This window comes from Chelonoidis abingdonii, chromosome 8, assembly GCF_003597395.2.
Source record: "Chelonoidis abingdonii isolate Lonesome George chromosome 8, CheloAbing_2.0, whole genome shotgun sequence".
Taxonomy (NCBI): domain Eukaryota; kingdom Metazoa; phylum Chordata; order Testudines; family Testudinidae; genus Chelonoidis; species Chelonoidis abingdonii.
In genome coordinates, this window is record NC_133776.1 from 51,505,755 (window position 1) to 51,526,738 (window position 20,984).

Below are 20,984 nucleotides of genomic sequence, written 5' to 3' on the forward strand. Positions count from 1 at the left end.
CATTGGACTCACTACAGCACCTAGAGTATTCACAAAAGTTTTCTTTGAGGTAGCAGCCCAGATGAGGCGCCAGTGCTACATGGTGTTCCCATACCTGGTAGGCTGATCTTGTAAAGAAGTCATGTCAGTGACCGCATCTCTTCAGTAATTTTTTGCTACCTTAGGCATTTTGTATAAATGAAGAAAAGTCTGTTTTGTCACTCACAGGGACAATAAGTTTTATAGGAGCACAGATGAACTTCATCTCTGCGAGAGCATTTCTCCCCGCAGATGGATTTTGCGTGATGAACAACCTGATTTCCTACATCATTCGTAAACAATGAAGTATGGGGCACCAATGTGTCTCACTGTTGGGCCACGTGATTGCATGTACCTATGTGATGGCATTCACCAGATTCCACTTGTGTCTGCAGATTTGTTTCCACTAGACTTAGCTGCCAAATTGGCACTGCGTTGACTCCAAATGACTGTTCCTGCCAGAGTTCTCGCCTCCCTCTCCTGGTGAGAACTCTTCAGCCCTCCCATATCAAGATTGTTTGAGTTCCACATAAAGCAGACAAGATGCTTACTTGTATTTTTCCTGAAACCCCTCGCTTATTCTGAATACAAGAGACTTCACTCCCTTGATATCAGGTGCACCCTGGCATTCTTCCTGCAAAGAACCAAACCCATTAGAAAATCTGACACTTTTTATTACCCACGCGATCTCTGTGCTATGGCAAGCCATATCCTCTCAAAGGATTTCTCAAGTGGGTTTTGAGATGCATCTTAGAATGCTACAGAATAGAGGAAAAAAAAAAAATCCTGTTCCTGGGGCATTACAGCTCATTCCACATGAGCACAAGCTGCCTCCGTGGCATCCCTCAGACATTCTGCTGAAGGCCTCTTGTGGGACAGCAACTTAGAGTTCTGTTCACACGTTCATGACCCGCTACTGTCTAGCCCAAGAAGTATCTGCAAGTGCAGCTGTAGGAATGGCAGTACAACAGACATCTCTGCTGCCACCTTCCTTGCACCCTTCTCTAGTCTGAACACTGCTAACTAGTCACTCGTGTGGAATAATACGTAGGGACCAGCATTCTAAGAAATGGAGGTTGCTTACTGTAACTGGAGGCTCTTTGAGGTATGTGGTCTCTATCCGTATTCCACCACCTACCCTCCATCATCTCAGCTTTGGATTTGATTGGACTATGGTAAGAAGAGAAACTGGAGAGGTGTTGACCCACATTGCCTTTCATGCCCTTGGTCAGGAGGACGAGGGGGAGCTACAGACATCAGCTGGAAGAATTTCTGGACTTTGGTGTATGCATACCCACATGTGGTTCCTATCTGCATTCCACATCTCGAAGAACCTTCAGTTACAGTGAGAAACCTCCATTTCTCTGGATATGATCTTCAACGAGCTTATCTGTTAGCTCTGCAACTTCGTGTTAGTGATTGGCTAATCAAAGTCATTTACAGTATAACCGGCAAATCTACAGTTTTGAACCTAATTAGTTGACTTTTGTTTTCAGTTCATACTTTCTTCTCCTTCTATGCAGGTATCAGAGGTGCTGAAACTCGGGGCCCCCTCTGGTCTCGGAGAAGTGATGTGGGCAGGTACAAAATCTCTCCTAATTACGTTCCTCCATGTTCGGCTTCCAACCTCTGGTATTTTTATGTTCATATCTGTGGGGGGATAAAAATTCATGTGCATCACCTACAGATGCTGGTCCCTCTCTGGAGGGACTTGATAAATTATGGAACATAGCTATGTAATGGGCATCTCGTGCAGGATGTGCCGCACTATCATATTGACAACACACGAGCACATCATAGAATCCTGGAGGGAGGGGAATTAAAGCAGGGCATTGGGATAGCAGGGTAAGGGATAGCTGTAGCTCTAGAAAGTGACGAAAGCAGTGCCCAGCCAGCTTTTAGCGCTGGGGAAGGAATGTCTCCTCTATTGCTCCTTGTGTGAGTAGGGTTAGAGATGTATGCAAATAGCTGTTTGGGAGGAGGAAGCGTGAACTTGCTTGTTCCCACTTTGGTGTACAGAAATCCTATTGCATGATATTAGAAAGACAAGGTGGGTGAGGTAATATCTTTTATTGGATCAACTTCTGCTAGTTAGAGACACAAGCGTTCGAGTAGCACAAAGTTCTTTAGGTCTGTGAAAGGTGGTGCTTGCATTTAGCTGTAATGGAAGATGGAACAGATTGTTTAGCATAAGGTAGAGCGGCCCATTAACACCTCTGCAATCATAGGACAAAGGGTGAGGGGGCTAGTGGGTTACAGGTTGTAATAAGCTGTAAATCCAGTGTCGGTTCAGTCCAGGATGTTTAGTGTCTTGCAGAATTATGAATTTAAGCTCCCAAGCTTGTCTTTTTGAAAGTGTTATGCGCAGGCTTCTTTTGAGGATGAAGACTGCTAGGTCAGATATAAAGTGATTGCTTTGTGAAAAGTGCTCACCCACAGGTGATAGGTTATTTTTGTAGTTTATAATTTTCATGTATGATTTCCACCACAACTTCAACATCCACCACCTGTCCATTAAACTCTTTCTGGAGTGCTTCCACACTAATATCAACTTCTTGGACACCACAATCGGCTTCAACAATGGAACCTTACAGACAACCATATGTAAGAAATACACAGATTGCCACCTCCACCTTCATAGATCTGGTAACCACCCTAAACACACCCAGAAATCTGTTACCTACAGCTATGTACTCAGATACCACAGAATATGCTCTGAGGAGAGAGTCTGGGATATACACCTTAACTCAGTCAAAACCACCTTCACCAAACAAGGACGCTTCAGGAGAGAAGTAGATTGCACTGTGAAACTGGACACCAGTTTATTCTGAACCTGCTTCAATACAGATATAAAACCTCCTCTGACCACAGACCCCTAGTAATCACCTACCTCCCCGCGTTGGAACCAATATAGGATATCCTCAAAATACAGCCCAGATTCAATAGGAACCACATCCTGAAAGATCTTTTCTGAACCCTCACTTCTGGTCTTCAAACAACCCTCAGCTTCTCCACGCTCATAATCAGAAGCAAGCTCCCCAAGACCAACACACCCTGGCCATCAGGGCAACACCAGACCTTGACAGAAACAGATGCAAAACCTGCAGACATCTCCACTGCTACAATGATGAACACCTCTCACAACGCACCTTAGATCCTACACGGGCATATCATAATGTGGTATACCTCCATCTAATGCATTAAATGCCCCAATAACAATGTGGACGAAACCAAACAAATCTATGCTCTTGAACGAACTCATGCAGAAAATTTTATAAAAGAGAAAAACATCCTATCACTTGTGGCTGAAGATAAGAACTGCCATACTGGATCAGACCAGTGGTCCATCTAGCCCAATATCTTGTCTTCTGAAGCATGTGGCATTAGCCACTGTCAGAAGAAATGAATAGAACAGGCAGTCATTTAGACTCATAGACTTTAAGGTCAGAAGGGACCATTATGATGATCTAGTCTGACTTGCACAACGCAGGCCATACAATCTCACTCATCCACTTCAATAACTCAGACATAGGTTAGGGGTTTGTTACAGAAGTCCTAAAAATGTGGTTTGAAGACCTCAAGCTACAGAGAATCCTCCAGCAAGTGACCCGTGCCCTAGGCTGCAGAGGAAGGTGAAAAACCTTGTGTGATCCATTCCCTGTCGTGTCCACTCCTGGCAAAGAAAAGCTGGGAACACTCAGAGTATGGTGTTGCATCCCTGACCATCCTGGCTAATAGCTGTTGATAACCCTATCCTCCAGGAACGTATCTAGTTCTCTTTTGAACCCTGTTATAGTTTTGACCTTCACAACATCTCCTGGCAACAAGTTCTGCAGGTTGACTGTGCGTTGTGTAAAGAAGTACTTCTGTTTGTTTTTAAACCTGCTGCCTATTAATTTCACTGGATGACCCCCTAGTTCTTGTTATGTAAAGGGATAAATAACATTTCCTTATTCGCTTTCTTCATACCAGTCGAGATTTTTATAGATCTCCGTCATATCTCCTCTTTGGGACTTTTCAACTTGGAAAGGTTATCACTGTTTTTTAATCTCTCCTCATATGGAAGGTCTTCCGTATTCCTAAACACTTTTGTAGCCCTTCTCTGAATCTTTTCCAGTTCTAATCTATATCTTTTTTGAGATGGGACAGCCAGATCTGCACGTAGTATTCAAGAAGTCGGTGTACCATGGATTTTCATAAAGGCATTATGATAGACAGAAAATACTTATTCTTTTTCTAATGGTTTGTAACATTGTTAGCTTTTTTGACTGCTGCTGCACATTGAGCAGATGTTTTCAGAGATCTATCCACAATGACTCAAGACACTCTTTGAGTAGTAACAGCTAATTTAGACCATTTGGTACATATAGTTGGGATTGTTTTCCAATGTGTGTTACTTGGCATTTGACATTTGATTGTCACTTGCCGTTTTGTTGTCCAGTCACCCAGTTCTGTGCGATTCTTTTGTAACTTATCACAGTCTGCTTTGGACTTTACAAAAGGACTCCAAGATAGACATTTCGCTGTTTTCCCAGTTTTCCAGATTATTTATGAATATGTTGAACAGCACTGGTCCCAGTACAAATCACTGAGGAACCCCACTATTTACCTCTCTCCACTGTGAAAATTGACCATTTATTCCTGCCCTTTGTCTTCTGTCCTTTATCCAGTTACTGATCTATGAGAGGATCTTCTCTCTTTTCCTATGACTGCTTACTTTGCTTGAGAACTTTGGTGAGGGACCTTGTCAAAAGCCTTCTGAAACTCCAAGTACACTATATACACTGAATCACTCTTTTTTCCACTTGTTTGTTTGACCACCTCAAAGAATTCTGGTAGATCGGTGAGGCAAGATTTCCGTTTACAAAGCCATGTTGACTCTTCCCCAACACATTCTGTTCATCTGTATGTCTAATTCTGTTCTTTACTATAGTTTCAACGAGTTTGTCTGGTACTGAAGTTAGGCTTATCGGCCTGTAATTGCCAGGGATCGCCTCTGGAACCTTTTAAAAAAAATTGGTATCGTAATACCCATCGTTCAGTCATCTGGTACAGAATGATTTTAAGTGACAGGTTACATACCAAAGTTAGTAGTTCTGCATTTTCACAAGGTAAGGTATTTCCAGCAGAGAGAGAGGGAAGTATTATTACCATTATACAAGGCACTGGTGAGACCTCCATCTGGAATGCTGTGTGCAACTTTGGTCTCCCTTGTTTAAAAAAAAGATAATTCAAACTGGAACAGGTGCAGAGATGGGCTGCCAGGATGATCAGAAGAATGTAGAACGTACCTTATTAGAGGAGACTTAAGGAGCTTTGCTTCTTTAATCAAAAGAGAACTGAGGGGAGATATGATTGCTCTCTTAAAATACATCCAAGGGATAAATACCAGGGAAGGAGAGGAGTTATTTAAGTTAAGGGACAATGTTGGTACAAGAACAAATGGATATAAACTGGTTATTGACAAGGTTATGCTTGAAATCAGACAAAAGTTTCTCACCATCAAAGAAGTGAAGTTCTGGAACAGCCTTCCAAGGGGAGCAGTGGGGACACACAAACCTAACTGGTTTCAGGACTGAGCTTGATAAGCTTATGTAGGGGATGGTACGATGGGACTCCCTACAATGGCATGTGAATCATCTGCGACTGGTAGTAGCATATATCTTCAGTAGCCAGAGATGAGACACTAGATGAGAGTGGCTCTGAATTACTACAGAGAATTCTTGCCCAGGTGTGTGTCTGGTGGGTCTCACCCACATGCTTGGGCTCTAACTAATTCCCGTATCTGAGGTCAGGAAGGAATTTTTCCCCAGGTCAGGTGGGCAGAAACCTTGGGGGTAGGGGATTGCCCTCTTCTAGAGTGAGGGTTCACATGCTGGTTTGAACTTGAGTAAATGGCAAATTCTCTGTAACTTGCGGTCTTTAAATCATGATTTGAGGACTTCAGTAATTCAGCGAGAGGCTCTGGGCATACTGCAGGAGTAGATGGATGCGGTTCTGTGGCCTGCAATATGCAGGAGGTCAGACTAAGGCCAGAAGGGACCATCTTGATCATCCAAAGTCTATGAATCTGAGTGTCTGTTTGAATAGAGAGAAGTCTTCTGTTTGTATGCCTTATGCTACAAAAGTACAAAGCTGTACTTCTATAAAACATCTGGGGTGCCTAACCTGGATATCAACGATCTTCTCACACTAGATTGAATTTGTCTTCTAATGTATTAGATCCTAAACCCACTGTACAAGTCGTCTTATATATGGGTTCCTTTTTAAAAAGGAGACTTGGATCAAAAAGAGATGCAAGAACTTTTTCATTTTGGAGCATTTATACTGATAAAAGTAAAACCTGTCAGTGTATAATTCCTTGCACAGTAACATGCTGCACTTCAGATGCTGCATAGTTTTCAAGGGTAAGCCTTTTCCAGTAAGGATAGCAGCTTCCCTAGCAATCCTATAAGAGTCAAGTAAACTTATTCTGTCCACGCACTTTAAGGCCATGTCTGCACTACAGTGGCACAAGTATGATGTACTGTATTGTAGATGCTTCCTACTTTGACAGAAAAACCTCTTCTGTCAATGTAGGTAATCCACCTCTCCAAGAGACAGTGCTAGCTCGACAGAAGCATTCTTCCATCAGCCTAGCTGGATCTACAGTGAGGTTAAGATCGACCTAACTGTCATATAGGAGTGAAATTTTTCAGACTTGTAACTAGGTTGGCCTAACTGTATCTGGATGCATGCCCTTCAGGTAAACAAGTGCTTTCTTTTTGTGAGGAGTGTTTTTTTCATTTATATTACAAAAGACTTTTCAATTCATGATTGTCGTGCATTGTATCTTAACTTTAAGCTACATCTTGTATCCTTATTTTAGCCATGCTTTGGTACTAGCTGCAGTCCCCTACTTTTGGTGGGTATTTCCAGCATTCCTTCCCTTTGCCTTTCCTCTTTTTCCCCACCTGCATCCCCTCAAAGTATTGATTCCAAAGAACTCTTGTTCTTCTTGCACGTTGGCCAGATTCCAATCCCACAGAGAGCCTTTCCCAACCCTCCTCATGCACCTCTGACTCCTTACCCCACAGGTAACTTCCTAAGTAAATATCCCTAGTTGTGAAACTCTGCCCCTTTTTGTCTCTAAGATCTTGGACTTCAGCAGAAAATTCACAAGAGCCTGAAATGACAGTTGGGCAGAAAAATGAAGGGGTAAGTTTGGAAGCTCCAGCTTTTTTCCTCTTTTGAAAAATGTGACATCCTGTAACTAAACTGTATGTTCAACCCTAACTGTGCATTTCCATACTTGAACATATCATTGAATAATGTGCTTAACCCAGTGGCATATGGCTTTTGTGGGAGTGCGGTCTTTGAGACTTACAGAATATAATGATGGTGGAAGACCCCTTGTGATTCTGGGCTCTGGTCAGTATGCTGCATCTGCTCAATTTCTCTTCTGTCCATCTTGGAAGTTGATGGGCAAACCCTCAAACATGTAGCATTTATTGGAATTTATCCACATCACTGTAGGATACATTATTGCATCATCAGTCCTTTCTGAATAGATTTTGCGGTGCTTGCATTCTCTCCCCCCCCCCCCCCCCAATTCTTGTCTCTGAGATTTGGCTTGGTGCCAGTTTAAATTTCCAGTTGGTAAACCTTTTTTCCCCTAACTGCTAAGGTTCTTTCAGGGTTGCTGCATTTTTTAACTACATTTTAATTTTGATTTTCGAAACTAGAAATACACCACCACTCTGCTTTATACATAGTTGTTTATGTTCACCTGTATTTCGCTTGCTGCACAGGTGGGAAGATGAGTGTATCTAAAATCTATTTTTTAAATAGGCTAAGCTGGGATATCAGGAAAACTTACATGGTCTAAAACAGAGAAGTACCAAGCTTGGATACAAAACTGTCTTTATCAAATATCCAGCCTGTGTCGGGTACTCCAGACTTTTTTTAAAACCAAAAAAAACCCAACTTTGTGACCCTTTAAAGTGGCAAAGAACCTCCCAAACATAAACTCATGCTATAGATCACCACTTTAGTAGACTTCTGATAGTCTCATATGACCGTCTCATAAACAAACTAGAGAAATATAGCCTAGATTTAATCTTCTAAAGGTGGGTGCACAACTGGTTGAAAAACTGTACTTTGAGTAGTTACCAATGGCTCACAGTCAAGCTGGAAGGACATATTGAGTGGGGTCTTGCAGGGATCTATCCTGCGTCCAGTTCTGTTCAATATCTTCATAAATGATTAGGATAATTGCAGGGAGAGTATACTTTTTTTATAAAATTTGCAGACAATACTAAGTTGGGAGGGGTTGGAAGTGCTCTGAAGGACAGGATTAGAATTCAAAATGATCTTGGCCAACTAGAGAAATGGTCTGAAATAGGATGAAATTGAATTAGGACAAATGCACAGTACTGTGCTTAGGAAGGAATAATCAGTTGCATAAATACAAAATGGAAAATGACTGCCTAGGAAGAAGTACTGCAGAAAAGGCTTTGAGGGTAATGGGGGATCACAAACTAAGTCAACTACATAATACTTTTGTGGAAAAAACCACCCAGTTGTTCTGAAATGTTATCAGGAGTATTGTAAGCAAGACCTAAGTAATTCTGCTGAACTCCTCACTGATGAGGCCTCAGAGTACTGTGTCCAATTCTGGCACCAAGCTTTGGGAAATGTGGAAACTTCAGAGGTGAGCAACAAAAATGATGTAAAGGTCTAGAAAACATGATCTATAACAGGGGTCAGCAACCTTTCAGAAGTGGTGTGCCGAGTCTTCATTTATTCACTCTAATTGAAGGTTTCGCGTGCTGGTCATACATTTTAATGTTTTTTAGAAGATCTCAGTCTATATATTATAACTAAACTAGTGTTTTATTGTAAAATAAACGAGGTTTTCAAAATGTTTAAGAAGCTTCATTTAAAATGAAATTAAAATGTTGATCTTATGCTGCTGGTCTGGGGTTCTGTTCGCCTAAGCCGCCAGTGGTCTGAGTGAGGCCTGCGGCCGGGACCCCGACTGGCAAGGGTCCGGCAGCCAGAACCCCAGACCAGCAGCAGGCCATGCAGGGCCAGCGGCCGGGACCCAGAGGGCTGGAGTCAGGGCTGGGGGCTGGGTATGTGGGGGGGGGGCAGGTGTCAGGGCAGAGGGGAGCCTGGGTATGTGTGGGGGTGCCAGAGTCAGGGCTAGAGTTGCTGGGGGGAGATGGAGTCAAGCACAGGGCTGGGTGTGTATGAGGGAGGTACAGGGCTCAGGGCAGAGGGCTGTGTGTGTGTGTGGGGCGGCGGGGGGGGCGTCAGGGCTCAGGGGAGAGGGCTGGGTGACTGCCCCCCTAAGAACTCCCAACTCCCCTGCTCCTTGTCTCCTGAGGAACCCCTGCCCCCAAGGACACCACCCCCTATCTAAGCCTCCCTTTTCCTTGTTCCCGGACTGGACCCTACCCCCTACCTGTCCACTGACTGCCTTGACCCTTATCCACATCCCCATCCCCAGCCAGATCTCTGGGACTCCCATGCCCCATCCAACCGCTCCCTGACAGAACCCTCAGAACTCCCAATCCATCCAACCCCCTACTTGATCCCTGCCTGTCTCAACCCCTCTCCACACCCCTGCCTCCTGACAGGACCCCCAGAACTCCCAACTCATCCAACCCCCCCAGCTCCTTGTCCCCTGACCACCCCCTTCAGAGACCCCCCCACCCCCAGGACTCTCCTGCCCTGACCCCTATCCACCTCCAGCCCCCTGACAGACCCTGAGACTCCCATGCTCCATCCAACCCCCTCTGCTCCCGGAGTGCCCTCTCCAGAGACCCCCTTCCCATCCAACCCACCCTGTCCCCTGACTGTCCCCACCCCTTATCCAACCCCCCCAGCCCTGGACCCCTTATCGTGAGGCTCCACGCAGAGGCAGACACGCTGCCCCGCGGGAGAGAACAGCCCCGCCCCTCAGAGCGCTGCACGCGTCGTCGTCAGAGCTCTGGTTGAGCAGGAAGTGTGTCTGCCTCCCCGTGGAGCCAAACTCTGCCCCGTGGGAGTGCACAATCCCAACCCACAGAGTGCTGCGTATGGCGGCATGACTCCAGGGGAGGGGAGAAGGCGGGGGAGGGGCTGGCAGCTTGCTGCGCTCGGCCTGAGAGCGCAGACCCTGCGGCTTTCTGTGCCTGGAGGGTGGGCCATTTGCCCACCCTGTGCGCATGGCTATTGTTCTGCTCCTTTCCCCTGCGGGGGGAGCGGAGGGCAGAGGACAGCGGGCCGGGCTGGGCAGGATTTTTTAATGGCATGCTGGAGTCCTGGCAGGCTCCAGCGTGCCATTAAAAATTGGCTCGCTTGCTGTCTTTGGCACGCGTGCCATAGGTTGCTGACCCCTGATCTATAAGGAAAGATTTGAAAAATTTGGTTTGTTTAGTCTGGAGAAGAGGAGACATAACAGGAACATATTCTTCAAGTATGTAGAAGGTTGTTATAAAGAGGAGGGTGATAAATGGTTCTCTGTATTCATTGAGGACAGGACAAGTAGTAATGGTCTTAAATTGCAGCAAGACAGATTTGTTGAGCGTTAGGAAAAACTTCCAAACTTTAAGGTAATGATAATTAAGCACCAGAACAAATTTACCTAGGGAGAATGTGATATCCATCATTGTCTAACCAGTTCTTAAAAATCTCCAAACACCTGTCAGCTGGATACTTAATCCTGCTTCAGAGAAGGAGACTGGACTAGAATGACCTATTGAGGTCCCTTCCACTCATACATTTCTGTGATTGTCTTCCTGAGTCTGAAAGTGGCCTGAAACACTTTCCTCTCACCCACTTAACTGCAGTGGGTTAACAAGGCTAAATCCCAACAACTTTAGCCTAAAGTAGTGGTTCTCAATCTGTGGGTCAGGACCCCAAAGTGGGTCACAACCCTGTTTAATGGGGTAGCCAGGCCTGGCTTAGACTTGCTGGTGCCTGGGGCTGAAACCAAAGCCTGAGCCCCACTATCTGGGGCTTCAGCCTTGGGCGGTGGGGCTGAGATTGCAGGCCCCCTGCCTGGGGCTGAAGCCCTTAGGCTTCGGCTTCTCCTCCTCTCCCCCCGCCCCACCAGGTGGCAGGGAGCAGGTGGGCTCAGGCTTTGGTCCCGCCTCCTGGGGTTGTATAGTAACTTTTTTTTGTCAGAAGGGAGTTGTGGTGCCATGAAGTTTGAGAACCCCTGGTCTAAAGCATTTGTAAATTGGCACATTTAATGGAAGTGTGCTCAATCCTAGCAATACCTCGTCTGACTCCAAATGCGAGCTAGATTGAGTGTTTTAATTCGTTAAGTGTGGAATCTGATGGTCGGGAATATGTGCTGAGTGCTTTCATTTGATATTTGAATAAGACTGTCACGCTGTGCAGTAGAACAAATCATAACTTCCTGTTTATATGCTATTGAGCTTCCTTTTGTATAACAGAGATGGCTGGAGGCTGACCTGTCAAAGGAGATGTCAGTTCGGTTATGTCTGGGCAGTAGGAGCTCTGCTGTAGCCAGAAGACCAACTGCCCTTGTGGTGAAAGAACAGAAGTGCCCGGGCCCAGAGAAGAGTACAGAGCGCCTTCCTGAGCTCACAGAGGTACCATGCCTTTTTTGGCTTTCTGGTTTGGAGAGGTGAACTAAAATGGATGGAATCATTTGGGCTTTTTTGCAGGTTCTCTTTGTGTGCACACTTGATATTAGCTAATGTACTGACCATATTCGAAAGGGATCAGAGATTCTAGGTGCCTCTTCTAAAGTAAATTTTGTCTGCTAGTCGTACCTTCTAATCACTTGGAATCAGGCCATTCTTGCCAATCCACTGACATTGGATTTTCAGGGAGCTAGCAAAACAAACAAATGCTTTTACTCATTCCTTTATAAACTGCCTGATTACTTTCTATGCGTACCTTGGTAGATGCTATAATAGAATAGACAAGGGCATTTTCCTTGTTTGTTAGTTCAACTCAATCAAAAATAGAATTTATTTATTTATTTATTGGTCCACAGATCAAAATCCATCTTCTACCAGCAATGAAACTAAACATTACTTAGACTTCTCTCTTTGCATCCATGACAGCTCTAACAGTGTGTATGACGAGATACAAAATACAGACTTCCTAAATGTCAGTGTGGCCTCCAATACAGCCCACTATAATGTTCCCTTTCTTTCCCACTCAGATGTGTCTGGGAGAATTAGGTTAGTCTTGTGGTGACCTTTGGCACACAACAAATCTAGACTCTTGTAAACTAAAGGTGAGAAATGAGTTTGAGCTGGGCTGATAGCAGAGCATTTCCCATTTCAGTTAAACCAAGTGGTGGTTGGCTGACTGCTGAGGATCACAAGGGCCACAATATTGCATGGGAGACAGGTGGCTTTCTCTTTGAAACTTTTTTATTGTCCTTTCTTCAGCTGTGCTCTGTCTGCTGACGTGCGTGTTTTGCGTTTTTCTATTTCTGCATGACACCTCTCTCTTATTCTCACTGAACTGCATTGATTGACTGTGAAACGCTTGCAATACTGGTTTTAGTGTTTGTTGAATTTTCTCAAGCCTCTTAAACTCCCATTGTCCCTTTTAATCCATAAGAAAATGACAGAACTTCCAAACCAGAGCCAGTGTAAACATATCGATGGTTCTACGCTGGGATAATCTGATAAATCAAAATGACTGAAGCGCCATTTAAAATAGCTTAAAAGTGTAACCATCCAAGTAAATAGCATGAAGTGCAGGCATCTGTGTGGAGTACCTTAGGCTTAATGTACAAATTTCACAGAAAAAGCTAACACTGGTATCCTTGGCCTCCCAGTGTCACTGTATGGTCACGCCCTTCCTCCTGTAGCAGGCTTAATCCTCTACTGGATTTCACTTAAATACTTTTTTCAACTTAGTGTGATGCACCAGTTGCTCATACATCCTAGTCCAGGACTTTCTCACTAGTCACATTGTGGAATTGCTCATTTCAGGACATGGAAAGAGAAATCACTAATGCATTAGGCCATGGCCAGGAAGATGAGATCTTGAGCAGTGCCTTTAAATTAAAGGTCACCCGTGGGGATATCCAGACACTGAGGAACCATCACTGGCTCAACGATGAGGTAAAATTAATCCAGTAGGAATGCTTGTGTTCTGCATGCATATATATTAAAATGTGCCCACAACTTTCTCTGACATTAAGCTGTTGACAGGCTTAAGTTTCTGATCTACACCTCGGTCCCTATAGGAATATCCATAGGCTTCTGAAAGCTGGGCCTTTAAGAGGGAACAGTACTCCTGAAAATATCTCTCTCCCTGTATTATGCTGCTTTCAAGAGTTAGCAGAAACTTGGGATCAGGTTTGACTTTGGGGAGTGGGTGAAACAACAAGTGTTTAAATGCAGGACTCAAAGGAAGGAAGTTAGTTCAGGAGTCTTTGACTTCAACTCAAGATCTATGTGGTCTTTTCAGATTGCAAATTTTGAAGAGTCCAGCGGATAAAGCTTAACTTCAACAGACAAATGAGTGTCTCCTTCATTCTCTAAACTGTACTCTCAATTATATAGGTAATCAATTTCTACATGAATCTTCTGGTGGAGAGAAATAAGCAGCAGGGATATCCAGTGCTTCATGCTTTCAGTACTTTCTTCTACCCCAAATTAATTTCTGGGGGTTACCAGGCAGTAAAAAGATGGACCAAAGGTGTGGATCTCTTCAAGCAAGACCTCGTCTTTGTGCCCATTCACCTGAGGGTACACTGGGGATTAGTGGTGAGTCAAACTGGCCCATCCTTGGAAGTGGAAGGGAAAGGAAAACCTAGAAAAGGCTTTAGTTCTTGCTCTGTAGGCAGCATGGAGTCTTTTGCTAAGTCTGTTGCACCAATGCCTGTCTTTCAATAACAGGTAATAGATGTCAGAAGAAAGACTATCAAATACTTTGACTCGATGGGGCAAAGAGGCCACAGTATCTGTGAGATTTTGCTGTAAGTAGATTCACTAAAGCATCTATCATTGCATTTCACACATGCACATTTTCCCCATGAGTGTGGAAAATCCTTCCTGCTTTACGTAGCACAAGAGTTACCCTTAAGGGATAAGAATCTCTTCCTGGACTAGTCACTGCCAGTAAAGTGCAAATTGTATCATCATTCAGCTGCTGATTATATTCTGTCCTCCCAAAGACGTTTGAGAGTGTCTTGTGAACGAACCATCACTGAGTGACTTGTTAAAGCTCTGATGCCAATAGAAAGAAAGTCCGTTCCTCTTTAAGAACATTAACCTCAACACACTTCATAGGACCAGAACTCCTTCTTAGAGGATGTCAATATCCCCTATTACTAATGAGAGACCCCTCTACTTTCTAGCTCTTATGCCATTTTTTGCAGCTCTTAAGTAACCCACCAAATTGCATTGCACACATAATCCTCTTGTATGCTCTGTTAGAGACACTGGAGTTAATTTTTATGTAAATAATAATCCTTTCAGTGTGTTGAGTGAATGCTGTAGTTTGGCACTGACTCTTCTATTGCACCAGTACTCATGTTTCATGTTACATAAAATCACTCTGTACTTCCCCACTTCTGTCGGAGATTGACTCCTCAGGAAAGGGTCTGTGTGATCTTGTGAATCACTACCAGTCTCTCATGTGCCTCACTTTTTCTGGCAGTGCCCCATCTGAGATCCCAATCCAATATAACATGGCTGCAGCATTACCTGTGCAGATCTAAAATCTCTTGAGTAATGTGAATAGTTCCTAGGCACATGTGGGTTTACCTTCAGCATGGTATGATTATATCCTATAATCCTCCTTCCTGGTACTTCGGGTCTTTGGTGCATAATTAGTGAAGACCTCGTCAGGCAACTTTAGACTGTTGGCCTGAAATATGAAAACATTTGGTTAGAAAAGTCTGATACCTCCTCTTTTGTTTTTGTTTCGTTGAACAGTCAATATCTGCAGGAAGAAAGCAAAACCAAGAGGAATCTAGATATTGAACCTTCAGAGTGGACACTTTACAGCATGAAATCACATGTATGTGAACAGTGTTTGAGTCTGATCCATGTACTGTAGCCCACCACCACAAATGCCTTCAGGAGAAACAATTCTAAGTTTTGAATGGTTGTTTGTGGGCTTTCTCTAATGCCCATAATACAGCAGCCCAAACTGGACACCGGGAACAATGTTTTGATGGACTCTTTAGCAATGTCTTTTATTAACTTGATTGGCCTTGTCACTGCTCCTTTCCTGACTCAGTTTAGATGCGAAAAACATGCTGGCAATCTGGAGTGGACTGGAGTCCTTGGAACAGCCATCCAGCTTTCTTCCTTTGGTCCAACAAGCTGGTGCTGTGTCCAAGAAAAACATCTCAAACTTCATCATTATTCCTTACTAGGATGAAGGCCATGTTGACACTAGCACTTATATCAGAAAACTTTTATCGTTCAACGGGGTGTGTGTGGTGGGTGGGGAACCCTCCCCAGAGTGACACAAGTTTTGCTGGCATAAGCCCTGGTGTGCACAGTGCTGTCGGTGGGAGACGGTCTCCTGCTGACATAGCTACCGCCTCTCATTTAGCTGGTTTTATTATGTCAATGGGAGAGCTCTCTTCCTTTGGCATAATGTGGCTACACGGCCGCTCTGACCGCGGCACAGTTGTGAGTGTAGACATGGCCTTAACCTTCATTCTCTTAAGGCGCATGCTGATGCATGAAAGATGGCAACAGTTGCTATACAGGAACTATATACAGCAGTTGATCTATTGTACATGTGCTCACTGTATTTCTTGAACTGCAGCTGTGAATCTGGCTTTGAACTTTTGACAATATTAAGGTATTGGGGTAGTAGTGCAAACAAAAACAATTTTTTTTTATGGTAGGTAGCTTTTTGTGTGCTATTTGAGAGACTCCTCTTTTTCTACAAAGATTGTTTCAAATCATTGCTGTTGTCCATGCTTGACCTAGAATCTTCTAAAATAAATGTCTGTTCAGTCGTGTTCTCCAAATAACTTTTATCTGTAGAGATCCTCCACCCCTCATTTTATCATCATCTAGATTGGGTTTGGAGGAAGGAGGGAAAAAAAAATCAAAGGTGCTGGAGGGGAGAGGGGCATAGCCTCACCTAGAACATGCCCTGTTGTGAGCTGGAATTGCTCTTTCCCAGTTCTCAAAGCTTTCTAGGGGCTTTGTTTGGCACATTCAGTTCAGAGGAACTCTTAGGTTGCCTGTGGAGCTGTGAACTCCAGCTGCAGGTGAATAGCTCCTTTTGCTTTGTGCTCAGGCAATAGTAATTCATATAATAGATCCCCCGCATTAGTTCTTCTTCTGGATAGTTGGAGTTGTCTTGCCCTGGGTCACTGGAGAACAAGCTGACATTGACAGTTTTGATTTGTCGCCAATACCTTGTGGGGAGGGAATTAAAGGCCAGAGCTAAATTCTCCCCACATGCAACTTCCACTACGATCAGTGAGCTGTTCATGTATCATCAAAGGCAAAACTTGTCCTTTAGTAGCTCTCATTGTACAGAATGGGAATTCCCTCCTCACCTCTGTCAACCCGCAGGAAGCACTAACTCAGGAGTGGAGGAATCTGTATTCTTTCTAGTAAGCAGTGCTAGTAGGGTTCAAAGCCCCACTGGGGCCCATAGTACACACTTGGGTAAGGACATCCTGGGCCTGGAAAGTGTGCATTCTAAAGATTCGACAGGTGAAGGACAGGGATGTTCCTGACCAGCAAATGGAACATGGTGCAGCTGTAGTTTATCTGATTTGGGAGGAGGTGTTAAAGCTGTTTTCCTGGAGTGGAGGACACAAGCGGCTCATTAAAATGCTGCTGATACACAGTACTGAAGATAATGCATTGCATAGCTCGTAAGAGAGGTGAAGGGACTAACATGCAACCTTCTCCCACTGCTCACTTGTAGGAAATTCCACAGCAGCTGAACGGAAGTGACTGCGGGATGTTTACCTGTAAATATGCAGACTATATCTCCAGAGACAAACCTATCACTTTCACTCAGGTGAGGAAAGCTCTACAAAAATCTTTTTTCTCTCCTGCTGGTAATAGCTCACCTTAATAGATCACTCTAATTAGAGTGTGTATGGTAACACCCATTGTTTCATGGGGTGTGTGTGTATATGTGTATAGATATCTATCTTCCTACTGTATTTTCCACTGCATGCACCCAATGAAGTGGGCTGTAGCCCACAAAAGCTTATGCTCAAATAAATGTTAGTCTCTAAGGTGCCACAAGTACTCCTGTTTTTTAAACTAACCTGTAGTGCCTCCAGTCTCTGGGCATGTTTTCCTTGTCACCTGACTCTTCTAGTTAAATTGTAAGCTCATCTCTTGCTAGTTACACAACACCTACCCCCAGGGGCCCTGGTCTTGGTTAGGGCTTCCAGGTGCTACTGTCGTACTGACAAGTGAGCCCTCCCAGCCCTGTGAGTTGCATTCCCTGCCTTTGCTTTTGTCCATTTGCCAAGCATCACGTCTCAGTCCTCTGGTGCAGGGGGCTGGAACTGTTTGTAATAGTAGGCTTGACCTTAGTTATGGCATCTTTGAGGCTCCCTTCCAAATAGCTTTTTCACAGGTTAAAATACGAGCTGTTTTCAGCTGCATTGGGCTTTTCTTAAAGGACGTGCAAATTCTCAGTCATGACATTCATGGTTTTCATTAAAGTCAGCATTTGCCAGAGCATTGCATTTTCTGTCCCTTAGTGTAGGGCAAAGTTGTGGTATCAAATACCATTGCATGGAAACTGTTGCAAATGTTGAACACTCACTGTTCTGGTCCGTGACTACAGAATGTGGACAAACGCTTATTTTGACGCCTTTTACTGTGGTTTAGTGTTTAATAGAGTGGTTTTTTTGTTTTTGTTTTTGTTTTATTTCTTTTAGCACCACATGCCTCACTTCCGCAAAAAGATGGTATGGGAGATACTTAATCAACAGCTGCTGTGACCCCAGACTGAGAGACTCACACAGTGATACTATGATCCACCACTAGTGACAATGAGTCCTTAGCTTAACTAATGTTTGAATGCCTTATTTCAAAAGGCACCTGGGCCAACAGCTTCCTCTCCTCAGAGTAGGCTGTAAAGCAGTGGTTTTGTCCACTCCAGAGAATTACATTTGTTTGGAATATGCTAATGCATCCTAACCAAAAAGCAAAGATCTCTGCAGCCTCTGAGTTGTGACTCCTAAGAGACTGGAGTGGGTGGTTAAGAACAGATCCCAAACAAACTGCATCAGTTCATGTTGCTGAAGACTGGCGACTTCTGGTGCTTCTCTGCAGCCATTGGAACTGTGGTGCAAACTCTGGCTGGCACACAGAGGTGTCCTGTGCAACTGTAGAACTGTCACTGTCTGTCTGAAATCACCTTCACGGGGACGACGTGTTTAGCTACTTGTTCAAGGAGAGGTTTGCTCTGCTTCTGGACTATAGAAGACTCCACTTGATTCCTAAAACTGGATTTGTAAAGACCCTAGGAGCAAGGCATTTATGTTTTGATTTGTAACAAATCCATAGTGAAGCCCCTGTAGCTGGGGTTCAGTATTTGTTTCAAGAAACTGTCCCATGTGAAAATGAATATTTATTTTTCTTTATTAAAATGAAAGTGTGCTGTAACTTACAGAAGGGGTCTTTTCTGAACAAAAACCTGCAAGAAGAGAACCAAAGTAAATTTGCAGTTATCTTTTCAAAATATTTTTGCATAGGAAAGTTAGTTTCCAGTTCACTTTAACATAAATGTAATGTTCCGTTAGGAGGTCTGGAAGAGTATAAGATGAAGAATATAAGAATTGAGGAGGCTGAATACCATGTGTCAGCAGATAGTGAGGGCATTTAAATTATTCAGCAGATGAGGTTGAATGTTATAAGTGGGGAGGGGGATATGTGGGATGAGAGGAAGAATGGTTCAGTCATTGGGGTGTTAACCTGAGACTGGGTTCAGTTCCTCACTCTGTCACAGCCTGCTTGTGGGACCATTGATGCGTCACTGTCTCCGTGTCTTAATTCCCCATCTGTAATGGGAGGAAAAACCCTCCTTATTTCACAGGGGATAGTGAGCAAAAAATGTAATGGTGGTGAGCTGCTTGGATACTAGAAGAGGATATTTGCAGGCTGTGCATTTCCACATTGCCGTCATTTGGCTCTTTGGCTAGCTTTCCAGTCACTAAGCACCCCTCACAGCAGCCCACATTGTCCCTCATGTGCACATGGCCCACAGAGGCTTGGTTAAGGTGGGACTCTCAAATTGGGAGGAACCCTGGTCTCCCAACTCCCAATCCCACAATTTACCCACAAGACCATCTTCATAAGTAGCTTATGTTAATGCTTAGTAAGTGAAGATGACACTCACCATAACAGGCAGATGTTACTATAGGAGGGAAACCAAAGATCATTGCACGGCAGTGATTTCTGCTCAGTTAGGTTTATCATGAGAGAAGGCAAATCCTGCTCTCTAGAGGAGGGATGTCAAACACTGCCTGCCAGCTGCCCCATCCCATATAGTTTCATCCAGCTTGCAGACTTCCCATGAATCTTCTGGCTTGTCTTCATGACATCAGGGTCGGCATTACAGGCATGTGGTTTGTAGAGTGCATCAAACTATTTCACTCTAACTCACCCATAGACTCTGCTAGTGTGCATTGATGCAGTCCTGTTTCAAACAGGACTACATCAGTGTGCACTAAAGAACATTTGAGTGCATACCAGCAAGGGCCCACCTGGAGAAGTTGGAGCATAACACACTGGTGGGTTCCACACCAACATAGTCCACATGGGGCAGTGTAGACAAGCCCTTAATTTCATTATTAGGACAACTGATTGATATGGTTATTAGCTCCAAAGTTGATGCTCTGGTTCAAGTTAAGAGATGCCAGGTTTCTGGAAGCAGCAAATTGTTCTGAAATTTCCTGTGTGTCATCAGCAAGGCCACAATGTTAGCAGTGCGATATTTAACGTATTTCAGGGCAGAGGTGTGAGGAAAAATGATACGTTATGGAGAGGTCACCAAATAACGTAGTTTTCATGACATCCGCGTACACAAGTGTATAGTGGGGGCATTGGTGAGTGAGCTCTGCATCATGGGGCCTGGCTTCCTATTGCGGGCATTGCTGCCCAGGGTCGCAGCACTTCAGCTTTGGCTCATCTGCACCTCCCTCTCCATCTATGGTGGGGCGGATGGGCCAAACCTGTGCAGCATTGTGACCTACCACAAGGAGTCATAACACCTTTTGGATGAATCCAGTGTCTTTTTACAGCCATTTCCAAGATTTCAGACTTTATTCAACTTCATGATTTCTGTGATCTCTGATAAAACCCAAGCCTCAATAGGGCCCTGGGTGCATGTTTGGGGTCATGTGGTCCAGTGATTCCTCAGGTAAAGCTCCCCTCAGCATTAATATTCAAAGGGCTCTAAAACCCATAGGTGCTGTGAGATTTTCTTGACAATTGTTATTCCCCAACAGAGATGGGCTAGAGTTGGGACTTATTTACAGGTGATACTTAACTGCTCCCATTTCTGTGTGGACGCTCCTGGCTCAGAGAGTGAGATAAGCTACGGTGGACAGAAGAACTCTGCCTGGCCCAGGGGCTGTTCTATCTGTGTAACTGTATCGGTAACTTTCTCCGTGTACCCTTTATGAAAAGAACAGCCAGTGAGAGGAATAGGTCAGTTCCCGCTCTGCACTATTAAATGGCTGTATTCATCTCCAGGCTGCGGTTATTTGTGTGGGAATGTTGCACTGAATTGATACCTCTCAGAGCCTCATGCTGCAGAGGTTTGTGCAAAGCCTGTTCCCACTTGCTGCCTCTAGCTTATAATTGTTCTCAGAGACCACCTCCCCCCATGAATCTTAGATGCTGCCATTGTCCTCCCTCTCTGAATGATATAATCCTAGTCCTTTAATCAGGCCCAAACACGGCTGTGGCCACAGCCTCATGCACATGGTGAAGACTGACAGAGAAGCTATGCTGCTATCCCATTCAATCTCTGGAAAGCTGCTG

The 20,984-nt window shown here is 44.3% G+C and overlaps 1 protein-coding gene across 2 annotated transcripts in view; it reads left to right on the top strand.

Moving 5' to 3' along the window:
- SENP2 (SUMO specific peptidase 2) overlaps nucleotides 1–18,606 on the top strand; it is a 43,703-nt gene extending 25,097 nt beyond the window's left edge. For both annotated transcript variants that reach the window (XM_032763610.2, XM_032763611.2), the window contains 9 exons: nucleotides 1,542–1,599; nucleotides 7,152–7,215; nucleotides 11,448–11,606; nucleotides 12,972–13,103; nucleotides 13,548–13,751; nucleotides 13,884–13,963; nucleotides 14,925–15,009; nucleotides 16,897–16,992; nucleotides 17,873–18,606. In XM_032763610.2, the coding sequence (XP_032619501.1) occupies nucleotides 1,542–1,599; nucleotides 7,152–7,215; nucleotides 11,448–11,606; nucleotides 12,972–13,103; nucleotides 13,548–13,751; nucleotides 13,884–13,963; nucleotides 14,925–15,009; nucleotides 16,897–16,992; nucleotides 17,873–17,935 (941 nt within the window). In that variant the 3' untranslated portion in view covers nucleotides 17,936–18,606. The remainder of the gene's footprint in view (nucleotides 1–1,541; nucleotides 1,600–7,151; nucleotides 7,216–11,447; nucleotides 11,607–12,971; nucleotides 13,104–13,547; nucleotides 13,752–13,883; nucleotides 13,964–14,924; nucleotides 15,010–16,896; nucleotides 16,993–17,872) is intronic.
- The last annotated feature ends 2,378 nt before the right edge of the window (nucleotides 18,607–20,984 follow it).